General features: G+C 44.5%; 1 protein-coding gene and 1 long non-coding RNA gene across 2 annotated transcripts in view; one reads left to right on the top strand and one right to left on the bottom strand.

Annotated features, from left to right (window-relative positions):
- The window catches only part of LOC141108349 (properdin-like), a 70,303-nt gene that overhangs the window by 2,991 nt on the left and 43,834 nt on the right, over positions 1 to 23,478 (bottom strand). Inside the window, exons 8-9 of the mRNA XM_073599885.1 lie at positions 10,117 to 10,231; positions 6,025 to 6,164 (exon numbers count right to left, since the gene is read on the bottom strand). Coding sequence (XP_073455986.1) covers positions 6,026 to 6,164; positions 10,117 to 10,231 — 254 coding nt within the window. The 3' untranslated portion in view covers position 6,025. The remainder of the gene's footprint in view (positions 1 to 6,024; positions 6,165 to 10,116; positions 10,232 to 23,478) is intronic.
- LOC141108350 (uncharacterized) lies at positions 18,005 to 19,454 on the top strand. The gene is made up of 3 exons (XR_012236054.1): positions 18,005 to 18,160; positions 19,066 to 19,147; positions 19,268 to 19,454. It is a non-coding gene; the product is annotated as an uncharacterized lncRNA (long non-coding RNA).

Below are 23,478 nucleotides of genomic sequence, written 5' to 3'. Positions count from 1 at the left end.
GTTGTGACTCCGCCCCCACAACCTGATAGGACTACATAGCTATAAGTTGTAGAGATGGCCCCTGCCCAGTATTCTCCGTATATATATATCTCACCTTAGACGGGTGGGAGATTGTATGCTGCCATGAAGATACGACAGGAAAGGAAAATTACGGAAAGGTGAGTATACAATTTTCCGTTTTCCTGTCGCATCATGGCAGCATACACTTTGGGGAGTAACTCGCAAAGACTGGGTGGGAATTCAAACTAAGTTTATTAATCAAATAATAGAGGAATTGGCCTGGATAACGGATCTTCCGAAATCCACCGTGGATAAGCAGGCGGAATCCACCTTGTAATGAGACATGAAGGTGTTCCTGGAGGACCAGGTAGCCGCTCTGCAAATCGTCTCCGCCGAGACTCTACAATATGCCGCCCAGGAGGTTGCCACTGCCCTGGTGGAGTGTGCCCTTAAGCCCTCAGGTACTTGATGGTTACTCAGTAAGTAAGATCTCTTGATGGTCTTTACTAGCCATGAAGCAATGGTGCGTGAGGATGCCGCTTGACCTCTCCTGAAACCATGTGGGATAATTAGGAGGTTTTCCGACTTTCTGATGGATTTTGTTGCTGAGAGGTATTCTATAACGGTACCCTTAACATCTAGTGGATGAGGGTCTCCCTGATCCGTGCTGAGTGCTGGAAGATTAATCTCCTGGTTAAAATGGAAGGATGAGGACACCTTGGGGATGAATCGATCCGAAGGCCTTAGGACTAGCCTGTCTGGAAGAACAACCAAGTATGGTTCGCTAACCATTAGAGCTTGCATTTCTGACACTCGCTTCGCCGATGTTATGGCTATTAAAAATGAAACCTTCAGCGTTAGATCCCAGAGGGATATGCTCTGCATTGGAAAAAAGGGTTCCTTGGATAATGACTCTAGAACAATTGAGAGATCCCAGACCGGGAATGACGGTTTTCTGGGGGGCCTCAGCTTTAGACAGGCCCTCTGAAACTGAACCACCAGAGGCTCTTGCGCCCATTTAACTCCTGTCAAGGCGGACAGGGCCGATACCTGGACCTTCAGGGTGCTTGACCTAAGGCCTTTCTCTAGGCCTGATTGAAGGAACTCCAAGATGTGAGACACCGACGGGGAGGACGAGTCCCAACCTTGCTGGTGGGAGAAGGAGACAAATTTTTCCCAAACTCTTCTGTACGTGATGTTGGTAGTAGGCTTTCTGGCCTGGAGTAAGGTATCCACCACCTTCTGGGAACAGCCCTGCTCTAGGTACCTAGCCCTTTCAGTCTCCAGGCCATCAAGTGTAGCTTCCCCGGGTTCGGGTGAAGAAGATGTCCCTGGGAGAGTAGGTCTGTCGTCAATGGGAGAGGCAGAGGCTCTGCCGTGTTCAGCTGCATGAGGGTAGTAAACCATGGCCTCCTCGGCCAGAAAGGGATCACTGCTACCACCAATGCTGTTGACTTCTTGAGCCTCAGGAGGAATCTCGCTATGAGAGGCGTCGGGGGGAAAATGTACCCCAGGTGAAAGTTCCAGGGGTGTTGGAGGCGGTCCGTCCCCTCTGCCGAAGGAAACGGTGTCCTTGATAGGAATCTCTGACACTTTGTGTTCTCCGGAGTTGCTGCTAGGTCTATCTCTGGAGGACCCCAGGTTCGGGATATGAGAGCATAGGCTTGTGGACTCAGAGACCATTCGTTGTTGGAGTGGAAATTTCTGCTTAGTGAGTCGGCTAAGGTGTTCTGGACTCCCGGGACATAAACCGCCCTTAGGTCCAGTAGATTCAGCTGCGCCCATTCCAGAACAGGACGGACCTGCTGTAACATGGACCTGCTTCTGGTGCCCCCCTGCCTGTTGATGTAGGCAACGGCCACCTTGTTGTCCATCCTCAGGAGGACGTGCTTCCTCCTCAAGTGAGAACTGAAGGTCAGGAGAGCCTGGAACGCTGCTCTCATCTCCAGAACGTTCGACACTGTATCCTGTGCCCTGAAAGGCCAACGACCCTGAGCCGCAAGGTCCTGATAGTGGGCTCCCCATCCCTGTAGACTGGCATCTGAGGTCACGGTTTCTTGATAGGGAGTGACTATATGCCTGCATCTTCTCAAGTTGTGAGGACGTACCCACCACATCAACGATTGCTTTACCTCCTGAGAGATGAGGATTGGTTGGGACATTGATGTGCCCTTCCACTGACGTAGGAAGGAGATCTGAGGAGGCCTGGAATTCCATTGCGCCCATTGGACCATTGGAATGGTGGAAGCTAGGGAGCCCAGGATACTGAGACAGGTCCTGGCCGGGAGCATTGTAGCGGAGATTGCCCTTTTCACCTTTTGAATTAGAGGAGGGATTTTTTCCCCCGGAAGTTCCACCGTATTCTCCCTTGTGTCCAATTCGGCCCCCAGAAAGACCATTCTCTGTGTGGGATGGATGTTGCTCTTCTTCCAATTTATCAGCCACCCTAGGGACTGTAATGTGGAGACCAGGATTTCCCTGTGAAGGACAAGAGAGTCCTGGCTGTCTGAGAGAAGTAGGATGTCGTCCAGGTAATGGTGGACCCTCAGCCCGTTTTCTCTCAGGTGGGCTATTACAGGTAATAGGACTTTTGTAAACGTCCTGGGTGCGGTAGAGATCCCGAACGGAAGGCTTCGGAATTGGAAGTGCCGATGATTTAGGGTAAACCGGAGAAATTTTTGGAACTCGGAATGGATAGGGATATGCAAATACGCGTCCTGGAGGTCGATTGACAGCATCCAATCTCCCAAGTTTATTGCTTGGAGGATTGATTGAAGGCTTTCTTTCCATCTTGAATGTTTCTAACCGTATCGACCGGTTGAGGTTTTTTAGGTCCAAGACTGGATGAAGGTCCCCTGATTTCTTTTTCACTAAGAAAAGTGGGGAGTAGAACCCTTTGCCTCTTTGGGATGGCGGAACCTCCACTATTGCTTGTTTCTGGAGCAACTCTTGGATATACTGGACTAGGGATAGTCTTTTCTCTTGAGAAGGAGGAAGTCTGGTTGAGCAAAATTGGTCTCTTGGAGGACGACCTCTGAATGCCCACCTGTGACCGAAATGAATGGTGGACACCGTCCATGGGTCTTTTATCATTCCCGCCCAGACCAACTTGAACTTTGTGAGTCTGGCCCCCACTACCGCTGGTTGGGCGGGCGAACCTTCAAAAGGACTTCTGGTCATTGGAGGCAGGGGTCTTGGGTTTCTGGAACTTAAGGAAGGACGTCTGGGGGTTCTTCCAGCTCCTTCTGTATTCCTTCCCGGGTCTATAGGATTTCGCATCCCTATATCTTTCCGGAAGGTTACGTTTAAAGGGAGGTGGCCTTTGTTGTTTCGGCCATTCTGTCCGATGGTATGAGACCCGACTTCCCGCCTGTTACTTTAGAGATTGCGGTATCCAGCTTTGCTCCAAAGAGGTTCACCCCATCATACGGAATCCTGCACCAGTTTGACTTCGAGGCGGGGTCAGCCGACCAAGGTTTAAGCCATAGCGCCCTTCTGGCCATTACAGAGGCTAACATAGACCTTGAGGTGGATCTGATAGTATCTACGGAAGCCTCCGCCACGAAATCTCCCGCAAGGCTAAGTTCTTGTAAGGCCTTAGTGATCTGTTCTTGATCTGCGCCCTCAGTGACGAGCCTCGCTGTAGCTGAGGACCAGCTGGAGATAGCTTTCCCAACCGCCGCTAATGCCACCGCTGGCCTGCAGGCGCCTCCTGTGAACAGGTAAGCTCTCTTAAGGTCTGTATCCACCTTCCTGTCAAGCACGTCTCTAAACGTTACTGCATCTTCAATGGGGAGCGTCACGTGCCTGGCTAGACGCATCAAAGATGCATCCACTACTGGAGGAGAAAGTAAAGGAGATACTTTGGGTTCCTTGAGAGGGTACAGTTTGGTAAGTCTGTTGGACAGACTGAACTTCTTTTCCGGATTCTGCCACTCCTCCTTAATGAGCTCCTCTAACTCGTCGATGAATGGGAAAGCCTCCGGAACCTTCTTGAGGTTTGGGAAATATTTTCTCTGTTTAGGCTGTGTCTCCTCAAGCTCCTCCCAGTTAATAGCTTCCTTAACCGATCTGATGAACGGTTCTATGAGCGCAAAATCAAAGCCAGCTGAAGCTTCCGGCTCTTCATCATCCGACGGTAGTTCTTGCTCTCTTGATGCACTGGGAATGGTGGGTGAGGTGCTATAGGCCGTAAACTCCACATCAGGAGTTGAGACCTGGGGAGTAGAGACTCCAGTGGGTTCTATGGAATCCGGCTCTTTCTCCCTGGTGGCTTCATCTATGCACTTGCGGCAGGCTAGTTTGTCTGGGAGGGCCGTGGCCCCACATACCCAGCAAGCGTTCCCGGCTGGGCGGGAAGGGTGCGTAGAGGATTGGTGTCCTCGTGCAGGGGATCTTCTGCGGTAGGAACGGCTATGCCTTGAGTGGGATCGACTCCGTCTGCGACTCCCCTTGCGGCCTGAGCGGCTTCTTCCGCGTGAGCGGCTGCGTCTATGGCCGGAGCGGCTTCTCCTGTGCGAAGATTCTCTTCGTCTTGATTTAGATGATCTTGCGGACCTGACAGGGCTGACCAATTAGGTAGCATTAGTACGGTCCTGCTCTCTTTTTCAATCTTCTCTACTTACCGCTGGAATCCCCCCCCCTTACCTATTAGGCTGGTGGTGATCTGCTGGGGCAGCGGCCTCCATAGGAGAGGAAGGTGAATACCTGAGAAAGGTATAGGAAGGTAAGAACATGCAACCAGGTCCCACAAAACAGTGCATAAGTATTAGACACTTACCCAGAGAGAGAGGGAGCTTTAGGAATGCAGAAGTTCAAAACACAGCAGTCAGAAGTCTTCCAGGAAGCAAGGAGAGCTCAGAAATGACAAACAGGGCTTTTAAATTTGCCGCCATGGCCGCCGAGGTCACGACCCGCTCGCGCATGCGCAGTAGCGGCGCGAGGCGCCCGGCGCCATCTTGGAAACTGGCAAAATCGAAAGGACGCCCTGACGGCGCGCACCGCGCATGCGCGGAAGCGCCGAGACGCCCGGGAAGCCTGTAGGGAGGCACAGAGGGACCACAGAGCCCAGCAAAGAGGGAGAAAGACACAAAGTGAAAAAAGGAGGCATGGCGACCGCTGCACAACAACTAAGCCTGTTTAAGGCTTATACTAGACCGCAACATACCCCCGAGATCACCAGAGCGGGGCTCCTTCCATCTAGCTCGTTTAGAGGCTGTACAGGTAAGGACTTCCACCCAGGAGAGGCTAGAACCTGGCTGGGGCGAATTCGGTAAGGGGGTGCTTCTGATATGTTCAGTCCTTCAGGTGAGGAAAAATAAGAGAATACTGGGCAGGGGCCATCTCTACAACTTATAGCTATGTAGTCCTATCAGGTTGTGGGGGCGGAGTCTCAACCCAAAGTGTATGCTGCCATGATGCGACAGGAAAAAGGGTTATGTGGGACTCGAAAGGGCCCTAAAGCTGGCCATGCACTGATAGTTTATACGAATTTGAATGTGCCTATTGTAGTTGTGTAATACCCGAACAGCAGCTGCATCTGATTGGATGCAGCTACCTTTTGGCTGACAATTTTCCTCTCTGCGCTTTTAAACGTCTTGCAGTAAATGGCACTGACAGCCTCATGCCTTCGGGCACACAGGGCAACCCCACTGGGTGATGTTTATACAGTGTATGGCCAGTTTTAGTCTCCCCAGTGGTGATATACTGTAGATAGCTGAGATTTGTTCTAACCCTTGTCCACTACATCAAAAACTTAAAAAAAAAAACACAAAACAAAAAGTTCTGTTTTTTAATTATTACAATTTTTAGGCTTACCTATGAAAGATTTACATTTACTCCATTATTTGGCTTTACTGTTAATGAACTTAAAACGGCTCATGGAAAAAAAGTCCTTTCTAGGCAGATGCATCTGAGAACATCTCTTAAAGTAATCTCTGTGGTTATTGGAGCTTGGCAGAACCATTACTGAGGCTGCAGGATTAAGTCCTGTGGTATGTCAATGGTGAACTGATCGTTTCTCACCTTATCTGCACGGCAGGGTGTTTCTACACTCTTCTGTCTCCTCCACCCGATTTGTTTGTCCGTTAATCGCGTCACATTTAAACCTGGGTGTTCCCCAGAAAAAGACTTCTACAAATTTTGTGGCTCCTTCCACCAGCGTCCTAATGTGAGGAAGAAAGGACGGACAGCCGGATTAAAGAAAAAGCTATTTGTTTCAAAGCGGTAGCATAATATGACATCACAGCCTTTCGAAATTAAAAAACTGTATTTCTTCATGTACGCTATATTACCAAAAGTATTGGGACGCCTGCCTTTACACGCACATGAACTTTAATGGCATCCCAGTCTTAGTCCGTAGGGTTCAATATTGAGTTGGCGCACCCTTTGCAGCTATAACAGCTTCAACTCCTACGGGAGGGCTGTCCACAAGGTTTAGGAGTGTGTCTATGGGAATGTTTGACCATTGTTCTAGAAGTCTAGAAGTCAGGCACTGATGTGGACAAGAAGGCCTGGCTGGCAGTCTCCGCTCTAATTCATCACAAAGGTGTTCTGTCCGGTTAAGGTCAGGACTTTGTGCAGGCCAGTCAAGTTCCTCCACCCCAAACTCACTCATCCATGTATTTATGGACTTTGCTTTGTGCACTGGTGTGCAGTCATGTTGGAACAGGAAGGGGCCATCCCCAAACTGTTCCCACAAAGTTGGGAGCATGAAATTGTCCAAAATGTCTTGGTATACTGACACCTTATAAGTTCCCTTCACTAGAACTAAGGGGCCAAGCCCAACCCCTGAAGAACAACCCCACATCATAATCCCCCCTCCACCAAATTAACTTTGTGGGAACAGTTTGGGGATGGCCCCTTCCTGTTCCAACATGACTGCACACCAGTGCACAAAGCAAAGTCCATAAAGACATGGATGAGCGAGTTTGGGGTGGAGGTACTTGACTGGTCTGCACAGAGTCCTGACCTCAACTCGATAGAACACATTTGGGATGAATTAGTGCGGAGACTGCAAGCCAGGCCTTCTCTCCAACATCAGTGCCTGACCTCACAAATGCACTTCTGGAAGAATGGTCAAACATTCCCATAGACACACTCCTAAACCTTGTGGAGATGAAACTGTTATAGCTGCAAAGAGTGGCCCAACTCAGTATTGAACCCTACAGACTTAAGACTAAGATGCTATTAAAGTTCATGTGCGTGTAAAGGCAGACCCAATGCTTTTGGTAATATAGTGTATATAATTCAGAAAAAAAGATACAACCATTTTATGGCGTCCATGCCTCTCACAATCAGCACAAGAACAAGTTATATTTGTATCTGCTGCTCTATGTGTGTTACATTGTAAAAACATCTGGCCTGTGAAATCTTCTGAGATATGGCATCACTGGTGCTTCCAAGTTAAAGGATTTGCGAACTGTAAATCCTTAAAAAAAAAACTATTCCTTCCTGGCGTTATCTCATTTATATACATTGATGACTTAAAGGAAGCTAAGTCCATGGGCCACAATTTAACGCAGCCTAAACATGGAGGAACCCTTGAAAACCCCTGCTGATAATTACTATATTCACATCTCACTGCCCCTTAGTGCGATGATCATTGGGAAGAATTCCCCCCCCCTTACAGATGACTAAAAAGATCAATGGTGTCAGTGGGAACTTATCTGAGAGGCAGAAGTTGCTCATTGCCCAAGGAACCCCTAGTGACCTCTGGAGGACCCTAGTTGAATAAGGCTGGTTTAAAGTATACTAAAGTCAAAGCACAAAAATGACTTATATGCTTCACGTTTTAACTCTCAATGCATCCTATTTTTTAAAAATTCTGTGTACATTTAATCCCCATTAATACCTTGAAATGATACATTTTTTGGAAGCATTCATTTCCTTTATGCCTGTGTCTACAATTCATTCCTCTCTCAGTATATCCCTTTGTAACCACCCATTCAGTTGCACTGAGAATGGAGAGTGTAAGTGATGTTGAGTAATGAGCCTGAGTGAAAGAGCACATCCCTGGAAACCCTTTAGACAAGCATGTTTCTTGCTGCTGGCCACTGGTTGATGCAGAATTTAGCTGTGCTTTGCTGATCAGTGGTTTGATAACTGTTACAAAAGCAGGTCTGAGAATGTAATCAAGCAACTGATGGGCAGAATTCATAGCTAAAGTCTATACTATTCAGTAGTTAGGTCCCTCCCTGCAACATGAATGTCTAAAAGGTGAGCGTGATGCGTTCTTTCACTTTTTCTATCAGCAGGAAGCTGTTGTATAACTCCTGCTGGTCGTTATGAAAAGCAGGAAATACTAACAAAGCAGCAGCAGCTACAGAGATGGACTGAGCATATGCACACATTTTCAAAGTAATAATAAAATATTTCAACTAAGCTAATACAGCATTTTGAGTCAGTGATTAAGCCTCCGTATAAATACTTAATGTAAGGAATGTTACTTTAATACTCCTTTAAGAAATGGTGCTCTAGTGAAAGCAGAAAACATCTCATAATTTCTGATCCTTGAACTACCTTGTTAAAGTAAACATGTTCCTTGCCCATGCAGTGAAAAGCAGATATTCAATAAACTCCGCCCCCTCTCTCCTGCCTATACTCAGTTTGCCTTTGCTCCCCTTCTACTCTGGGAGAGAAAAATTCCCTGTACTTTTAAAATATGGGCTGCATACAAATTCCCCTTAAAATGGCTGTAACCCTTAGATATACCCAGTGAAGGGACTATACTCAGGTGATAAATAAATCCTCCTACATAAGATGTATTTGTCTATCTCCTGTCTTCTCTTCTCTACATCCATTCAAAGTGCTGAATTTATAAGCTTGTCTGAGAGTTCAGAAAAAAGAGGGCGGAGAGCTGAAGTTACACTCTGCAGACCTCAGCAAGGTGAGCTCTGAGAGCTGATTGGAGGGAAGAGACACGCCCCCCTTCACACAGCACACATGAACAGAGCTGAGGCTGTCAATCTTCTGGAGGTCCCTTTTTCTTTTGGTGTCATAAAAAGATGTCAGAAGTGATTTCTGCTGATAGCAGAGGAACAAAGCAGCAGACAAAAATGACACTAAGGGGTTGATTTAAAAAAGGCAAATAGGCTGTGTGCTTTGCAAAGTGCAGTTGCCCTCTGCAAGCACAGTTGCTCCAGAGCTTAGTAAATTAGGTAAAGCTTCACTTTGCAAAGAACACCCAATCATGTGCAAGGAAAATGAAAAATAAAAACAGCATTTTTGCTTACACATAATTGGATAATGGAAGTCATCAGCGCTCTCCCTCATTTACTCAGCTCTGGATCAACTGCACTTTACAAAGTGCACAGTCTATTTGCCTTTAGTAAATCAACTTCTTATGCCCTGTACACCCGGCGGACATTGATCGGACATTCCGACAACAAAATCCATGGATTTTTTCCGACGGATGTTGGCTCAAACTTGTCTTGCATACACACGGTCACACAAAGTTGTCGGAAAATGCGATCATTCCGAACGCGGTGACGTAAAACACGTACATCGGGACTATAAACGGGGCAGTAGCCAATTGCTTTCGTCTCTTTATTTATTCTGAGCATGCGTGGCACTTTGTGCGTCGGATTTGTGTACACATGATCGGAAATTCCGACAACGGATTTTGTTGTCGGAAAATTTTATAGCTTGCTCTCAAACTTTGTGTGTTGGAAATTCCTATGGAAAATGTGTGATGGAGCCTACACACGGTCGGAATTTCCGACAACAAGGTCCTATCACACATTTTCCATCGGAAAATCCTATTGTGTGTACGGGGCATTAAAGGCAGCTAAAAAGATATTTTGTGTCATGTTGCTGGCTTTGCTAAGTGATGCTGAACCTTGAACTCTGTAGGTACCATCAAAAAGGCGGTTCATCAGCCACAGCTCAAGGAACCCCTAGCAACCTCTGGAGGAACCCCAGGGTTCCACAGAACCCTGGTTGAGAATGGTTGTCCTACAACTACTAAGAGGCTATGCTCTCCTCAGGATTTCATTTTCAACTTCAATTGGAATGTACCTTTAAATCAGTAATGACACTTTTTAAGGCGGAATAGTAGCATTATCACACAGATAGCACAGGACTGCGACACGGTTGGATGCTGGAGGAATGACTTACGGGTAATCTGGATGGTTTGGCAAACACTCTCTGGATCTTTTTCTCTCAGATTGTCCACACGGGGAGGAACACAATCCCCACTCGCTCCATTCCGCCCAGGTACCTGGGTTTTTGTCTACAAACATTGCAAAGCATAAGCATTTTGAACTCCTAAAAAAATATACCATACACATTTCTTGAACAAGCAATTTTAAGCAATAAGCCAAAATCATTTTGTAAACTGATAACGCTAAGCATTCATTGCTGCAACTGTTCTCAAATCAGAAGTGATTTTTAAAGTATGCCATGCGGCCACAAGGAACTCATACTGCAGAGGATGTTTCTAATTACATTTCCAGCTCTGTGCAGACTTTTGGGAAAACTGGTGTGTAGGCAGGTTAGGGTATTCACTGCATGGCACTGTGTTGATGCTACGGAGGAAGAGGAGTTTGATAGGGGAATTGTCCCCTTATGGACTCCATTAGTCCTCTCTGGGGAAGCAGGTATCTGATTGGATGCCATCTTAACGTTTGAGCCTTTAAAAAAGGGGGATCCCTCGTCATTTAGGAGTTTTCCTAAATGGGTGGAAGGTTAGGGAAAGGAACCTGCCGGTTAGGGACATCATAAAGCGTAGGGGAAAGTTTCTGGTGAGTGGGGCCAGTGTAAGGGATGCTGTCTGGTGCTATAAAACTTTCTGTGGATTCCCTTTCAGTGGATTAGTGCAGTCTGGTTGAACTGCATACCGCCACCCCTCCAGCAGAAGTCCTCCTCCTGTAATGTTACAATGTTGCACAGGACTACAAGCTGAGCTGAACTGTCCTATTCTACAGTGGGCCAAACATTTATATACTGTGATTGTTTCAATGCCAAATAATGACTTAAGTTTCTTTGTGAAAGCTGATGTGTAATCCATCCCGAGCGGGTAGTTTATACAGGTCCCTCCTACAAGCTGGTGCAATGCACAGCCCCTTGTAGAGTATTCCTCCATCCCCGGTATGGACCTTTGGTTATGGGACAGGAGAAAGTATCAATGGACTACAAATGTGGTGATGTCATTGAGAACCACAGTTCTCTTTGTGAATGGATGAGGGGGCTGTGCAGGTAAAGCACAAATTAAAAAAAAAAAAGTGACAGGATGCTGCAGGGTGAATAACCCATGGATTCTGTAAAATGGGGCAGTTTTGGGGTGGAGGGCTTTGGCCTGTGACCATGTTTCATGTTAGACCCTAAATAGGAGTCTAACATGAAACATGGTCAGAAAGGTGGACTTAGCTTTTAAAGATGAGGACTGAAGTATGAAACATCATTAGGTAATCACATTTAATTCCAAACTAGCTTTTGTAGAAATTAGTCGTAAAGTTTTCTTTTAAAGAAAAGGGGTCTACTGTAGGTAAAGACAAAGAAACAAAAAGTACTAGTGGGACTTTATGGGCAACAATGAAAACACAGAGAGATAGATTGAATCATTTTTTTTTTACAAAAGTGAATATATAATACAGGTGTATACATCACCAATAAAAACATTGGTGTGTAAACATATGAAGAATGACTGTTGTCGGATCCTTGAAAATGGTCCTATGAGCCCAACACGTTTAGGGACAGGATCATGACTTAAGGTTTGCTGAGAGACTAATGCCCCATACACACGATCAGACTTTCCGCCAACAAAACCGTGGATTTTTCTTTGAAGGTTGTTGGCTCAAACTTGTCTTGCATACACACGGTCACACAAATGTTGGCCAACAATTACGAACGTAGTGACGTAGTAGACGTACCAGGTGGTTTTTCAGCTCTTTAGCACCACCTTTTGGGCTCCTTCTGCTAATTTCGTGTTAGTAGAAGTTTGGTGAGTGTTGATTTGTGCTTTTCTTTTTGCGTTTTTCATTTCATGCTTTTCAGTTCGTTTCTGAACGGCCGTTCGTCAACCAGACATGTTGCGGAACCGGAGGAGATAATGTGTTCTTTATTATTGGCCTTGGAGTTATTGCTTTGACATTATTTTTTTGGTTGAATAATGATTTGATTTGGTATATTTTCTATATTTTTGGATGCATAGAATGCACTTTTTGGTTAAGTTAGCAGACGGCATGTCTAATTTTTTTTTTTTTTTATGCACAAATAAAATAAAAAAAAGCATAATATTATTCTTGATATCACTAGAAAAAAAAAGCCTTTGAAAATTCGTTTGCAATAACTCCATCAGTATCACCAGCAAAGCAGCTTCATTATTATCCCATTAACCACTAGCCGCCCGCCCACTGCCATATGACGGCGGGACGAGGCAGCTCTTGTTCTGGGCCACCGTTATATGACGTGATCTCCTTCCCGAGCCACTAGGGGGCGCACGCGCGTGCCCGCTGCGTCACTGGGGACCCGATGCGCATGCCTGGCGGCCGCGATGTCCTCCGGGCACCCGCGATTGCCCAGTAACTGAGCAGGACCGTGGATCTATGTATGTAAACACACAGATCTACGTCCTGTCAGAGGAGAGGAGACTGATGGTGTGTCTCTTGTACATAGGAACACCGATTGGTCACCTCATCCAGTCATTCCCCTCCCCCCACACTTAGAATCACTCCCAGGACACACATTTAACCCCTCGATCACCCCTAGTGTTAACCCCTTCCCTGCCAGTCACATTTACACAGTAATCAATGCTTTTTCATAGCACGGATCGCTGTATAAATGTGAATGGTCCCAAAAATGTGTCAAAAGTGTCCGATATGTCCGCCGCAATATCGCAGTCATGATAAAAATCGCAGATAGTCGCCATTACTAGTAAAAAAAAAAATAATAAAAATGCTATAAATCAATCCCCTATTTTGTAGACGCTATAACTTTTGCGCAAACCAATCAATATACGCTTATTGCGATTTTTTTTTTACCAAAAATATGCAGAAGAATACGTATTGGCCTAAACTGAGAAAAAATTAGTTTAAAAAAAAAAATGGGATATATATAGCAAAAAGTAAAAAATATTGTGTTTTTTCAAACATGTCCCTCTTCTTTTGTTTATAGCGCAAGCAATAAAAACCGCAGAGGTGATCAAATACCACCAAAAGAAAGCTCTATTTGTGGGGAAAAAATGATACAAATTTCATTTGGGTACAGCGTTGCATGTCCGCGCAATTGTCATTCAAAGTGTGACAGTGCTGAAAGCTGAAAAATGGCTTGGGCAGGAAGGGGGTGTTCGTGCCTGTGGTTAAAGAAAAAGAGAATTGTGCGCTGCATTTGGAGATTTCATTATTTGCCACGTCACAAATGTTAATTCTCCATTACAAACGCTAGTTTACAAGACCAGCCGCTTCTGCTTCCGAGCATGCGTGTTTGTACTTTGGACTTGTGTACACACGATCAGAAAGTCCGACAACACACATTTGTTGGCAGAAAATTTGAGAACACGCTAGCCAACATTTGTTGGCGGAAAGTCCGACAACAATTGTCTGATGAAGCTTAAATATGGTCGGACTTTCCGCCAACAAGCTCACATCCAACATTTCCCGTCGGAAAGTCCGATTGTGTGTACGCGGCATTACAGTACCTTCCTTCTCCTTTTCTTGTTCTTTCATACCTATAGACCATTTCACCCCTTGAGGCTGAGCTTTACGACACCACTCCCATCGTGACTGTAGGTTGTTGGGGATACTTGTGTGGAATCTATGGGGCCCTACTGTCCACCTCCCCTCTGTCTCTTCCGGGGTACAGGACTCCTCCCCATACAGCACGACGTTTTTTGCTGCTAGACCACAGCTGATTCTTTTGCGGACTGTTTTATTGGTATTTTATACATGTTTGCTGCCTTTGCTATGATGTAATATGCAAAATATGTGTCTTTCTCCCCGCCGCATGTTATGACTAATATGATTGCTCTCTTGTAGAACATAACACCTCTTTGTGATTCTTATGTATTAATGCCCCTGATGAAGGGACGTATCCTGTTCCCTGAAATGCGTTGGGCTCATAGGACCATTTTCAAGGACTCGACAACAGTCATTCTTCATATGTTTACACACTTATGTTTTTATTGGTGATGTATACACCTGCTTTATATTTACACTTTTATAATAAAATTTGATTCAATCTATCCTTCTGTGTTTTTATCGTTGCCCCTATAAGTCCCACTAGTACCAAGGGGGTACTTGTTGTTTTTTTGTCCATATACCAGGGATGGTAACAATACATGGCTTATTCAGGTAGGTAAAAAGTTTGACTAGAATGACCGTTACACTGACATTAAAGAGGAACTGCAGTCTGCTCACATTATTTGTAAAAAAAAAACATCTTTGCCATTCTGAAGCTTCCGTCCAACCACTTTGCATATTATTTTACTTATACTGTGATTTTGTACTTGCCAAATATGCTGCAGAAATCTCCCTCCACTAAGTCTGGCTGCAACCATTTTAACTGTGGGCAGCTGAAGCTGCTGCCTGTTCGCTTCCTGGATTTACACAGACACACAGAGGCACACCTCCAGCTCTGCAGCTCTCATTGGCCCTCTTATGACTCACCCCCTCCCTTCCTGGCAAACTCACATGAGAGAAAGAGCTGTGCATGATGTCATAGGCCTAGGCTAATGACCAGACAAGAAACGGGAAGTGGGCTGTATAAGGTATTTACTGGCAGAAAAAAAATGTTTTACTATCCAAAGTTAAAACAACAAGGGCAGAAGATTTAATAGATGGAAAGATGAAAAAATGACTGAAGGTCCCATTTAAGCATAGCTCCCAACTGTCCCTGATTTGGAACAGTGTCCCTCTGTCCCTCTTTCCTCCTCATTTGTCCTTCATTTTGGTCAGATCTATATAGTTGTATATAAAATGCACTTTTTATCTTTCAAAAAGTCTTTCCCAGTGCTAAACCTTTCATCTAATTTCCTAAATTGCTGCATTTGTAAATTTCAAAAGCCAATATAAAAGAAATAGTAGTGGTTAAAAAAAAAAAAAACACTTGTAGGATACTTTAAAGTGGTGTTCCACCCTAAAAAAAAAAAAAAAAAAAGGAGGAATGTGCCTAAAAAAAAATAAAAAAAAACATTTGGAATTTTATTTTTTTTTAACTTACCTCTAAATGCCTGTTGCTAGGGGGTCCCTCGTAGTCTGCCTCTTTCAGTGCCTGGGCTGGTGACATCACTTCCCCTTGGCACAGGAAGGGCTCAGCTCTGCTCCCTCCCTCCTGTCAATCATCTGGGACCCATTACAGGTCCCAGGTGACTGAGCGGCCAATCGCGGCGTGCGGAGCCGCTCGCGTATGCACAGTGGGTACCCAGCTGTGAAGCCACAGCCCGGCGCCCACAGTTGCAATGCCGGCGCCACCGAATGGAGGGAGAGACGAGCGGGGCTTCGATCCCCCGCATCGCTGGACCCTGGGACAGGTAAGTGTCCAATTAAAAGTCAGCAGCTGCAGTAATTGTAGCTGCTGACTTTTAATTTTTTTTTTTTTAAATGGGAACTCCTCTTTAACAAATCATTTTTTTTCTTTAATTCTCCTTTAAGGGGGCGTGGCAAGGGGTGTGTCCTTTGCCTACATACTTTTGCTAATAGGTGTCACTCGTTCCCATCTCAAAAAGCTGGGAGATATGCATTAAACATATCTTATTCTTCAAATATAATCCATACACATCCACTACTTGTAATCTCTTTTCCATTAAATAGTTTGAGGCTGGATTCACACATGTGCGATTTGGATGTGGTTTTCACCGCATTCAATTCGCATGACATGCGAGTGTGCCCGTCTCTCAATGATGCTGGTTCACACACGTCTGGGACGGCCGCGGCGCGGATTGCAAAAGGGTCCTGTGCAAATTCAGGCAAAAATTCAGACCTGAATCACACCCGAACCGGTGAACAGGAACGATCTGCACCCCAGGCACGAAACCGCGGCTGCACAGATGTGAACATGGCCTTACTGTGTTTTTTTGCCTCCTCTGTGAGTTTAAACCTCACCAAGGTGAGTTCAAAGCAAACCTCTCCTTTTCCCCGCTCACTTCTATTTGTTTGGAATGAACAGTGAACATTGGTTGGGGTCATGTGCAATACTCTATGGACACTAAAAATCCCATAATTCACATAGTCCCTCTCAGGAGCAAGCAAGAGACTGTGGTTATGTTCCTGGGACTATGGAGAACGAATGTAGAACGATTGTAGAATATTAAATTGAACAGGGACTTGGATTACACCAACAAAGAAGGAATTTGTAGATTTGGAGGAGGCTGAGAACATTAGAAAGTATATTTTAAAATTCAGAATAAACACTTGAATAGGATTTTCTTAGAACTAGGGTTTAGAGTCACTTTCATTTGAAGAAATTCTAGTTAATCCAACGACTTTTTAAATTATGTTTAGCTGGCAGTGATAGGGGCTTTAAAGGCATTGTCCCTTTAAAAAAAAAAAAAAAAAAAAGAAAAAAAATTCTGGTTGTGAAATCAATCCACATAATGTAATTCAACAGTAAGGGGTCTATGTATAAATGTTTGCTGAATGAATGTGATACACATCCATGGAGCTCCAACAAAACTTGCCTTAGTCTGTATAACTATTTCCCACAATCACAAGTGCCATCTAGTGGTCACAATGCAGTATTTGGTTTTAAATATCGCAATCAGGATAATAAAGGTATTTTGGTCGCTAGATGACACTTACGATCATACAAGATAGTTATATAACACAGAATACGGCAAGTTCGTTGGAGCTGAGCGGATGTGTGTTAAATTTGTTCAGTGAACTTTTTATACATAGACTCCTAAATCTTAATGGTTTAAAAAAAAAAAAATAATAATTTTATATGTACTGTACTTTGGGACAGGCATGGGTGCACATCATATTCGGGTTCTGTTTCCTATTTAATAGTGAGGCACAATGATTATGTATTACTGTTCCTCTCTCAGTGCAAGTCCACCAATCATGTCTATAGTAGATACAATAAAGTGTACCTGTACCTTCACAAAGTGCATAACATATAATTACAATACATATAAAAATTATCCTGATTATTATACAATATAACAGTCCACACAAAACATGGGAACACAAAAATCTCACGGGTAGACATGAACAGAATTAAGAATTATGGCAGGGGGATCTCAGTGGTGGAGCATCCAAGACAAATAAAAAGCTAGGGACTGACTCAGCCCACCATACTCCACTTATATCCAAAATATCACCTTTGGCTGGACGGACCTTTTAACCCCTTGATCTCCTGAAGGTTTTACCCCCTTCATGACCCGGGCATTTTTTGTTATTCAGCACTGCGCTACTTTAACTGACAATTGTGCGGTCATGCAACACTATATGCAGAAGGAAAAGGGGGAGGTGAAGATGTGAGGGCAGTTGCCAAGGCTGACCAGCCCACATGGACACCCAAAGAAAATTGAATGGACTTTCTCGGTACTGATACAATGACAATATTGATTTAGTAAAATATACATTTTATTTTTATTCTATACTAGTATACAAATAACATTTGGTTAAAAAATATAACACAATATACACCACACATTAACTGACTAATAACAGGTTCCCCCGTAAATTTCTGTCAAGGTGGGGTATAGATATTCCTCTACCAGTTTCGCAGAATGACCACGAATCAGATTGTGATCTTCCTGGTTTTCAATCATTCCAGGACTCTATAGCTATTAATGAAATTTTTTTTTGGTTTTCACCCTTTCATGTCATATACTGTTAATTCTATGTAATTTGTAATGCTATAATTGCTGTTTTGTTGCTTGTACAGAGGACTTGCTCCCCCTGGTGGCGATCATCCCATTTTATGATTCCCTTGGTGGACTTGTGTTTATCCTGGCAGGGGGCGTTTTCAGCCACCCTAGCGTGCCCTGATTCGCCTGGGCCCTTTGGCCCTTAGGCTTCATCGGGACACACATGCGCAGTAGCACAGAACTGTGCACCTGCGCAGTGCGGATAAACTGATCCCGTGACGTCAGACGCTGCCTTCGGCGGCGTGCACTGACGTCTACAGGGTTGGGGAGCTCTTATAGCGGTCCTTAGGGACCGTTGTGTGAGCAGCAGCGTCTCTCCATGCGGGGCTGATGCATGGACGGAGGGCTTTCTAGGTAAGGTATCCTCTGTGTATACGTATACACTCTATTTAGTGTCCTGTGGTCCACCCTTGTCCTCCTAATATTGTTTATCCCCTCCCCTCCTCATACCTGATCATCCTTACATCCAGCTGTGTTTGTTTTCGTTTTCGTTTTTCTTTTCGCCTACCCTTTTCTCAAAGAATACATGTACTTACCAGTTACTTGTGCTCGTCAAATTTCAGTGGCTCTTGTATACTTGAATAGCCATTCAGAAAGACATACCTCTAGATCTAAGTCCCTCCGCTCTGCATTACATCCAGCCCCAGCCATTTTCTTTATAACATATGTTAGCCTGCTGAGTATACTAAATAAATATTAGTCACTGTGTGTGGTATTGCCCTCACTTCTTGGTTTTCACCTCTTGGGTTCTTTCCCCCCCCCCCATCCCTCTTTTCCCTCCCCTCTTTTTTCCCCACCCTCCCCCTTTTCCTTCCTCCCCTTCCCCTCCCCCCTCTGTTCTTTCAGTTTTTCTCCCTCTCTTCTTCCTCCTTCTTTCCCCCAACTCCCTCCTTTTACCCCCCACCGCCCGTTTCCTGGCCCCCTTTCCTCCCCACTCCCCCCCCCTCACCCATCCTCCCTCCCCCCTGTCCTCTTTCCCCCCCCCCCCTTCCCCTCCCCTCCCCTCCTCTCCCTCCCCCTTTTCCCTCCCTGCCTTTCCCTGCCTCTTTCCCTTCCTCCCTTTCCTCCCCCTCTCCCCGCTCTTCCCCCCCTTCTCTCCCACCCCCCCTCTTCTTCCCCCTCTCTTTTTTTCCCCCTCCCCTCACCCCCTTTCCCTCATTCCCCATGCACAATGGCTCTCTTACCACCACACCTCACCATTTCCTAATATTCATATGTTTACCATTCATATTTACCCTATTCATTATTACCTCAACTAGAGACGGTCCTCTTCACACCCCCTTGACCGCTGTGGGGGCAATTTGTGGGATCCTGCCGCCAGCCGTCTTTTGGTCCATCCGGGTGAGCAGCCCATCTTTTGCATTAATGTCCATTGTATTTAGTTTGCCTTGTAATAATTGTTTATTCTATTATTGTTTATTCTACTTTTTTGTATGGTTTTAATATATTGTTCTTTCATAGACTCTTTATCCTCCTGAAGAAGTGGTCATTCCGCGAAAGAGGAATATCTATACCCCACCTTGACAGAAATTTATGGGGGAACCCGTTATTAGTCAGTTAATGTGTAGTGTATATTGTGTTATATTTTTTAACCAAATGTTATTTATATACTAGTATAGAATATAAATAAAATGTATATTTTACTAAATCAATATTGTCATTGTATCAGTACCGAGAAAGTCCATTCAATTTTCTTTGGGTGTCCATGTGGGCTGGTCAGCTTTGGCAACTGTCCTCACATCTTCACCTCCCCTTTTCCATATATCAATTTGGATGCTGGTACTTTTTTATGGTATATTAATTGAATGATATGTGAGGCCATTCTCAACGTTTGACCAACACTATATACAAATGAAATTTATAGAATTTTTTTTTTTTTCACACAAACAGAGTTTTCTTTTGGTGGTACTTGATCACCACTGGGTATTTAATTTTTTATTATATAAATGAAAAAATACAGAACATTTTCTGAAAAAAACAAAACACAAAATGTTAGTCGAAAATATACAATATATTTGGTAAAAAACAAACTGCCTTCTTGGGGACACTATACTATTGGGGACACTAATATAGTTCTGATCTTGATCAAGATACTGATCAATACAGACATTATACTAGTATTAGCGGTGATCAGGGACTTATAGTGACTGTGATAGTGGGCGGGCAATCTGGCACTAACTGACACTGGCTGGGAGGGACACTAACTGACTAACTAACACTGATGTCGCTAGTGACACCAATACAGTGATCAGTGATAATACTGTACACTGTCACTGTACTAATGACACTGGCTGAATGTTTGTGTGTCAACAGTGAATGAATATTCACTATTCTCACACTAATCCTCCACTAATCAGGAAGCAAGTTACGAGACCCGTTTTCCGATTGGCCAAAACACCAGGCGATCCTATTGGACGCCTAGGAGGAGGGAAGAGGAGGAGAGCATAGAGATTGGTCGGAGGAGAAGACCCGCCGACCCAGCAGCTGCCACTGAATTGGCTTTTCATTTCTTCATTTCCCCGTGGAGGCTGGTTGGACCGACTTGTCTCCCGGGGGGGGGGTTTGTGGCGGTTGGTGCCTCCCCCGAATTATCTAGCACCAGCCGCCACTGATACTGAAGTATAATTACGAGCATGTCATAAGTGTCAAAAGCTTTAATTGACAATTACATTAACTTTATGCAAAGAGTCAATATTTGCAGTGTTTACCCTTCTTTTTCAAGACCTCTGCCATTCGCCCTGGGTTGCTGTCATCAACTTCTGGGCCAAATCCTGACTAATGGCAGTCGATTTTTGCATAATCACTGCTTGGAGTTTGTCAGAATTGGTGGGGGGATTTTTTTTTGTTCACTTGCCACTTGAGGATTGACCACAAGTTCTCAATGGGATTAAGGTTTGGGGAGTTTCCTTGCCATGGACCCAAAATTTTGATGTTTTGTTCCCCAAGCCACTTACAGTTGTATGCAAAAGTTTAGGAACCCCTGACAATTTCCATAATTGTCATTTATAAATATTTGGGTGTTTGGATCAGCAATTTCATTTTGATCTATCAAATAACTGAAGGACACAGTAATATTTCAGTAGTGAAATGAGGTTTATTGGATTAACAGAAAATGCGCAATATGCATCAAAACGAAATTAGACAGGTGCATAAATTTGGGCACCCCAACAGAAAAATCAGATCAATATTTAGTAGAGCCTCCTTTAGCAGAAATAAAAGCCTCTAGACCTTTCCTATAGCCTGTAATGAGTGTCTGGATTCTGGATGAATGTATTTTGGACCATTCCTCCTTACAAAACATCTCCTGTTCAGTTAGGTTTGATGGTTGCCGAGCATGGACAGCCGGCTTCAAATCACCCCACAGATGTTCACCGATATTCAGGTCTGGGGACTGGGATGGCCATTCCAGAACATTGTACCTGTTCCTCTGCATAAATGGCCAAGTAGATTTTGAGCAGTGTTTTGGGTCGTTGTCTTGTTGAAATATCCAGCCCCGTAACGTAACTTCAACTTTGTGACTGATTCCTCAACATTTTTTCTCAAGAATCTGCTGATATTGAGTGGAATCCATGTGACCCTCAACTTTAACCAGATTCCCAGTACTGGCACTGGCCACACAGCCCCACAGCATGATGGAACCTCCACCAAATTTTACTGTGGGTAGCAAGTGTTTTTCTTGGAATGCTGTGTTCTTTTGCTACCATGCATAACGCCCCTTGTTATGACCAAATAACTTAATCTTTGTTTCATCAGTCCACAGCACCTTATTCCAAAATGAAGCTGGTTTGTCCAAATATGCGTTTGCATTCCTCAAGCGACTCCGTTTGTGGCATGTGTGCAGAAAAGGTTTCTTTCGCATCACTGTCCCATACAGCTTCTCCCTGTGCAAAGTGTGCTGAATTGTTGAAGGATACACAGTGAAACCATCTGCAGTAAGTTGATGTTGTAGGTCTTTGGAGGTGGTCCGTAGGCTGTTTTTGACAGTTCTCACCATCCTTCGCCTTTGCCTCTCCAATATTTTACGTGGCCTGCCATTTCTGGCCTTAACAAGAACTGTGCCTGTGGTCTTCCATTTCCTCACTATGTTCCTCACAGTGGACACTGACAGCTTATATCTCTGCGATAACTTTTTGTAGCCTTCCCCTAAACCATAATGTAGAACAATCTTTGTTTTCAGGTCATCTGAGAGTTGTTTTGAGGCCCCCATGTTGCCACTCTTTAGAGGAGAGTCAAAGAGAACAACAACTTGCAATTGGCCACCTTAAATACCTTTTCTCATGATTGGATGCACCTGTCTATGAAGTTCAAGGCTTAATGAGCTCACCAAACCAATTGTGTGTTCCAATTAATCGATGCTAAGTAGTTATAGGTATTCAAAATGACAAGGGTGCCCAAATTTATGCACCTGTCTAATTTTGTTTTGCTGCATATTTTCTGTTAATCCAATAAATCTAATTTCACTACTGAAACATTACTGTGTCCTTCAGTTATTTGATAGATCAAAATGAAATTGCTGATCCAAACACCCAAATATTTATAAATGACAATCAAGGAAATTGTCAGGGGTTCCTAAACTTTTGCATACAACTGTAGTTATCGCTTTTGTCTTATAGCAAGGTACTCCGTCATGCTGGAAAAGGCATTGTTCCTCACCAAAGTGTTCTTGGATGGTTGGGAGAAGTTGCTCTCGGAGGATGTTTTTGTACCATTCTTTATTCATGGTTGAGCCCACTCCCTTGGCTGAGAAGCAACCCCACACATGAATGATCTCAGGATGCTTTACTGTTGGTATGAAACAGGACTCATGGTAGTGCTCACCCTTTCTTCTCCAAACAAGGTTTTTTCTGGATGCCCTGAACAATTGGAAAGTGGATTCATCAGAGAAAATGACTTTACCCCAGTCCTCAGCAGTCCAATCCCTGTATCTTTTGCAGAATACCTGTCTGTCCCTGATGATTTTCCTGGCGAGAAGTGGCTTCTTTGCTGCCCTTCCTGACACCAGGCCATCCTCCAAAAGTATTCTCACTGTGCATGCAGATACACTCACACCTGTCTGCTGCCATTCCTGAGCAAGCTCTGCACCAGTGGCGCCCCCATCCCACAGCTGAATCGACTGTAGGAGATGGTCTTGGCGCTTGCTGGACCTTCTTGGGCACCCTGAAGCCTTCTTCACAAATGCAGTAGAAACATTTTTAACGGGATTTAGTTTGTTTTCATGGCAAAGAGGGACCTTGCAATTAATTGCAATTCATCTGATCACTCTTCGTATCATTCTGGAGTATTACCATCATAAAAACTGAAGCAGCAGACTTTGTAAAAATACATTTTTCTGTCATTCTCAAAACTTTTGGCCACGGCTGTATATGTGCTGCTTGCACTCACACAGAATCTGGCCTGCTTCTCTCCCCGAATGAAAAGTGCTCAGGGAGGAAGAAACTTGCCAGATCCTGTGTGTTCTGTTTACAAAAACACAGAGGTCTGTGCTGTGATTGGCCACACAGCTGATCAGCAGGTATACAGCCAAAATCATTGGCTGTAACCTGTTGACAGATTCATACTGTGGCCAAACACAGTACAAATCAGCAGGGGGTGCATCAGCGCGCCCCAAAACCAAGAAATAAGCTGCGATGTACCCATATGTTGCTTAGCCTGGAGCTGCCGTCCACCTGTAG

Source organism: Aquarana catesbeiana, linkage group LG09 (assembly GCF_042186555.1).
Source record: "Aquarana catesbeiana isolate 2022-GZ linkage group LG09, ASM4218655v1, whole genome shotgun sequence".
NCBI classification, from domain to species: Eukaryota; Metazoa; Chordata; class Amphibia; order Anura; family Ranidae; genus Aquarana; species Aquarana catesbeiana.
Note: the sequence above shows the minus strand (reverse complement) of the source record. Positions and strands in the feature narration are given on the sequence as shown.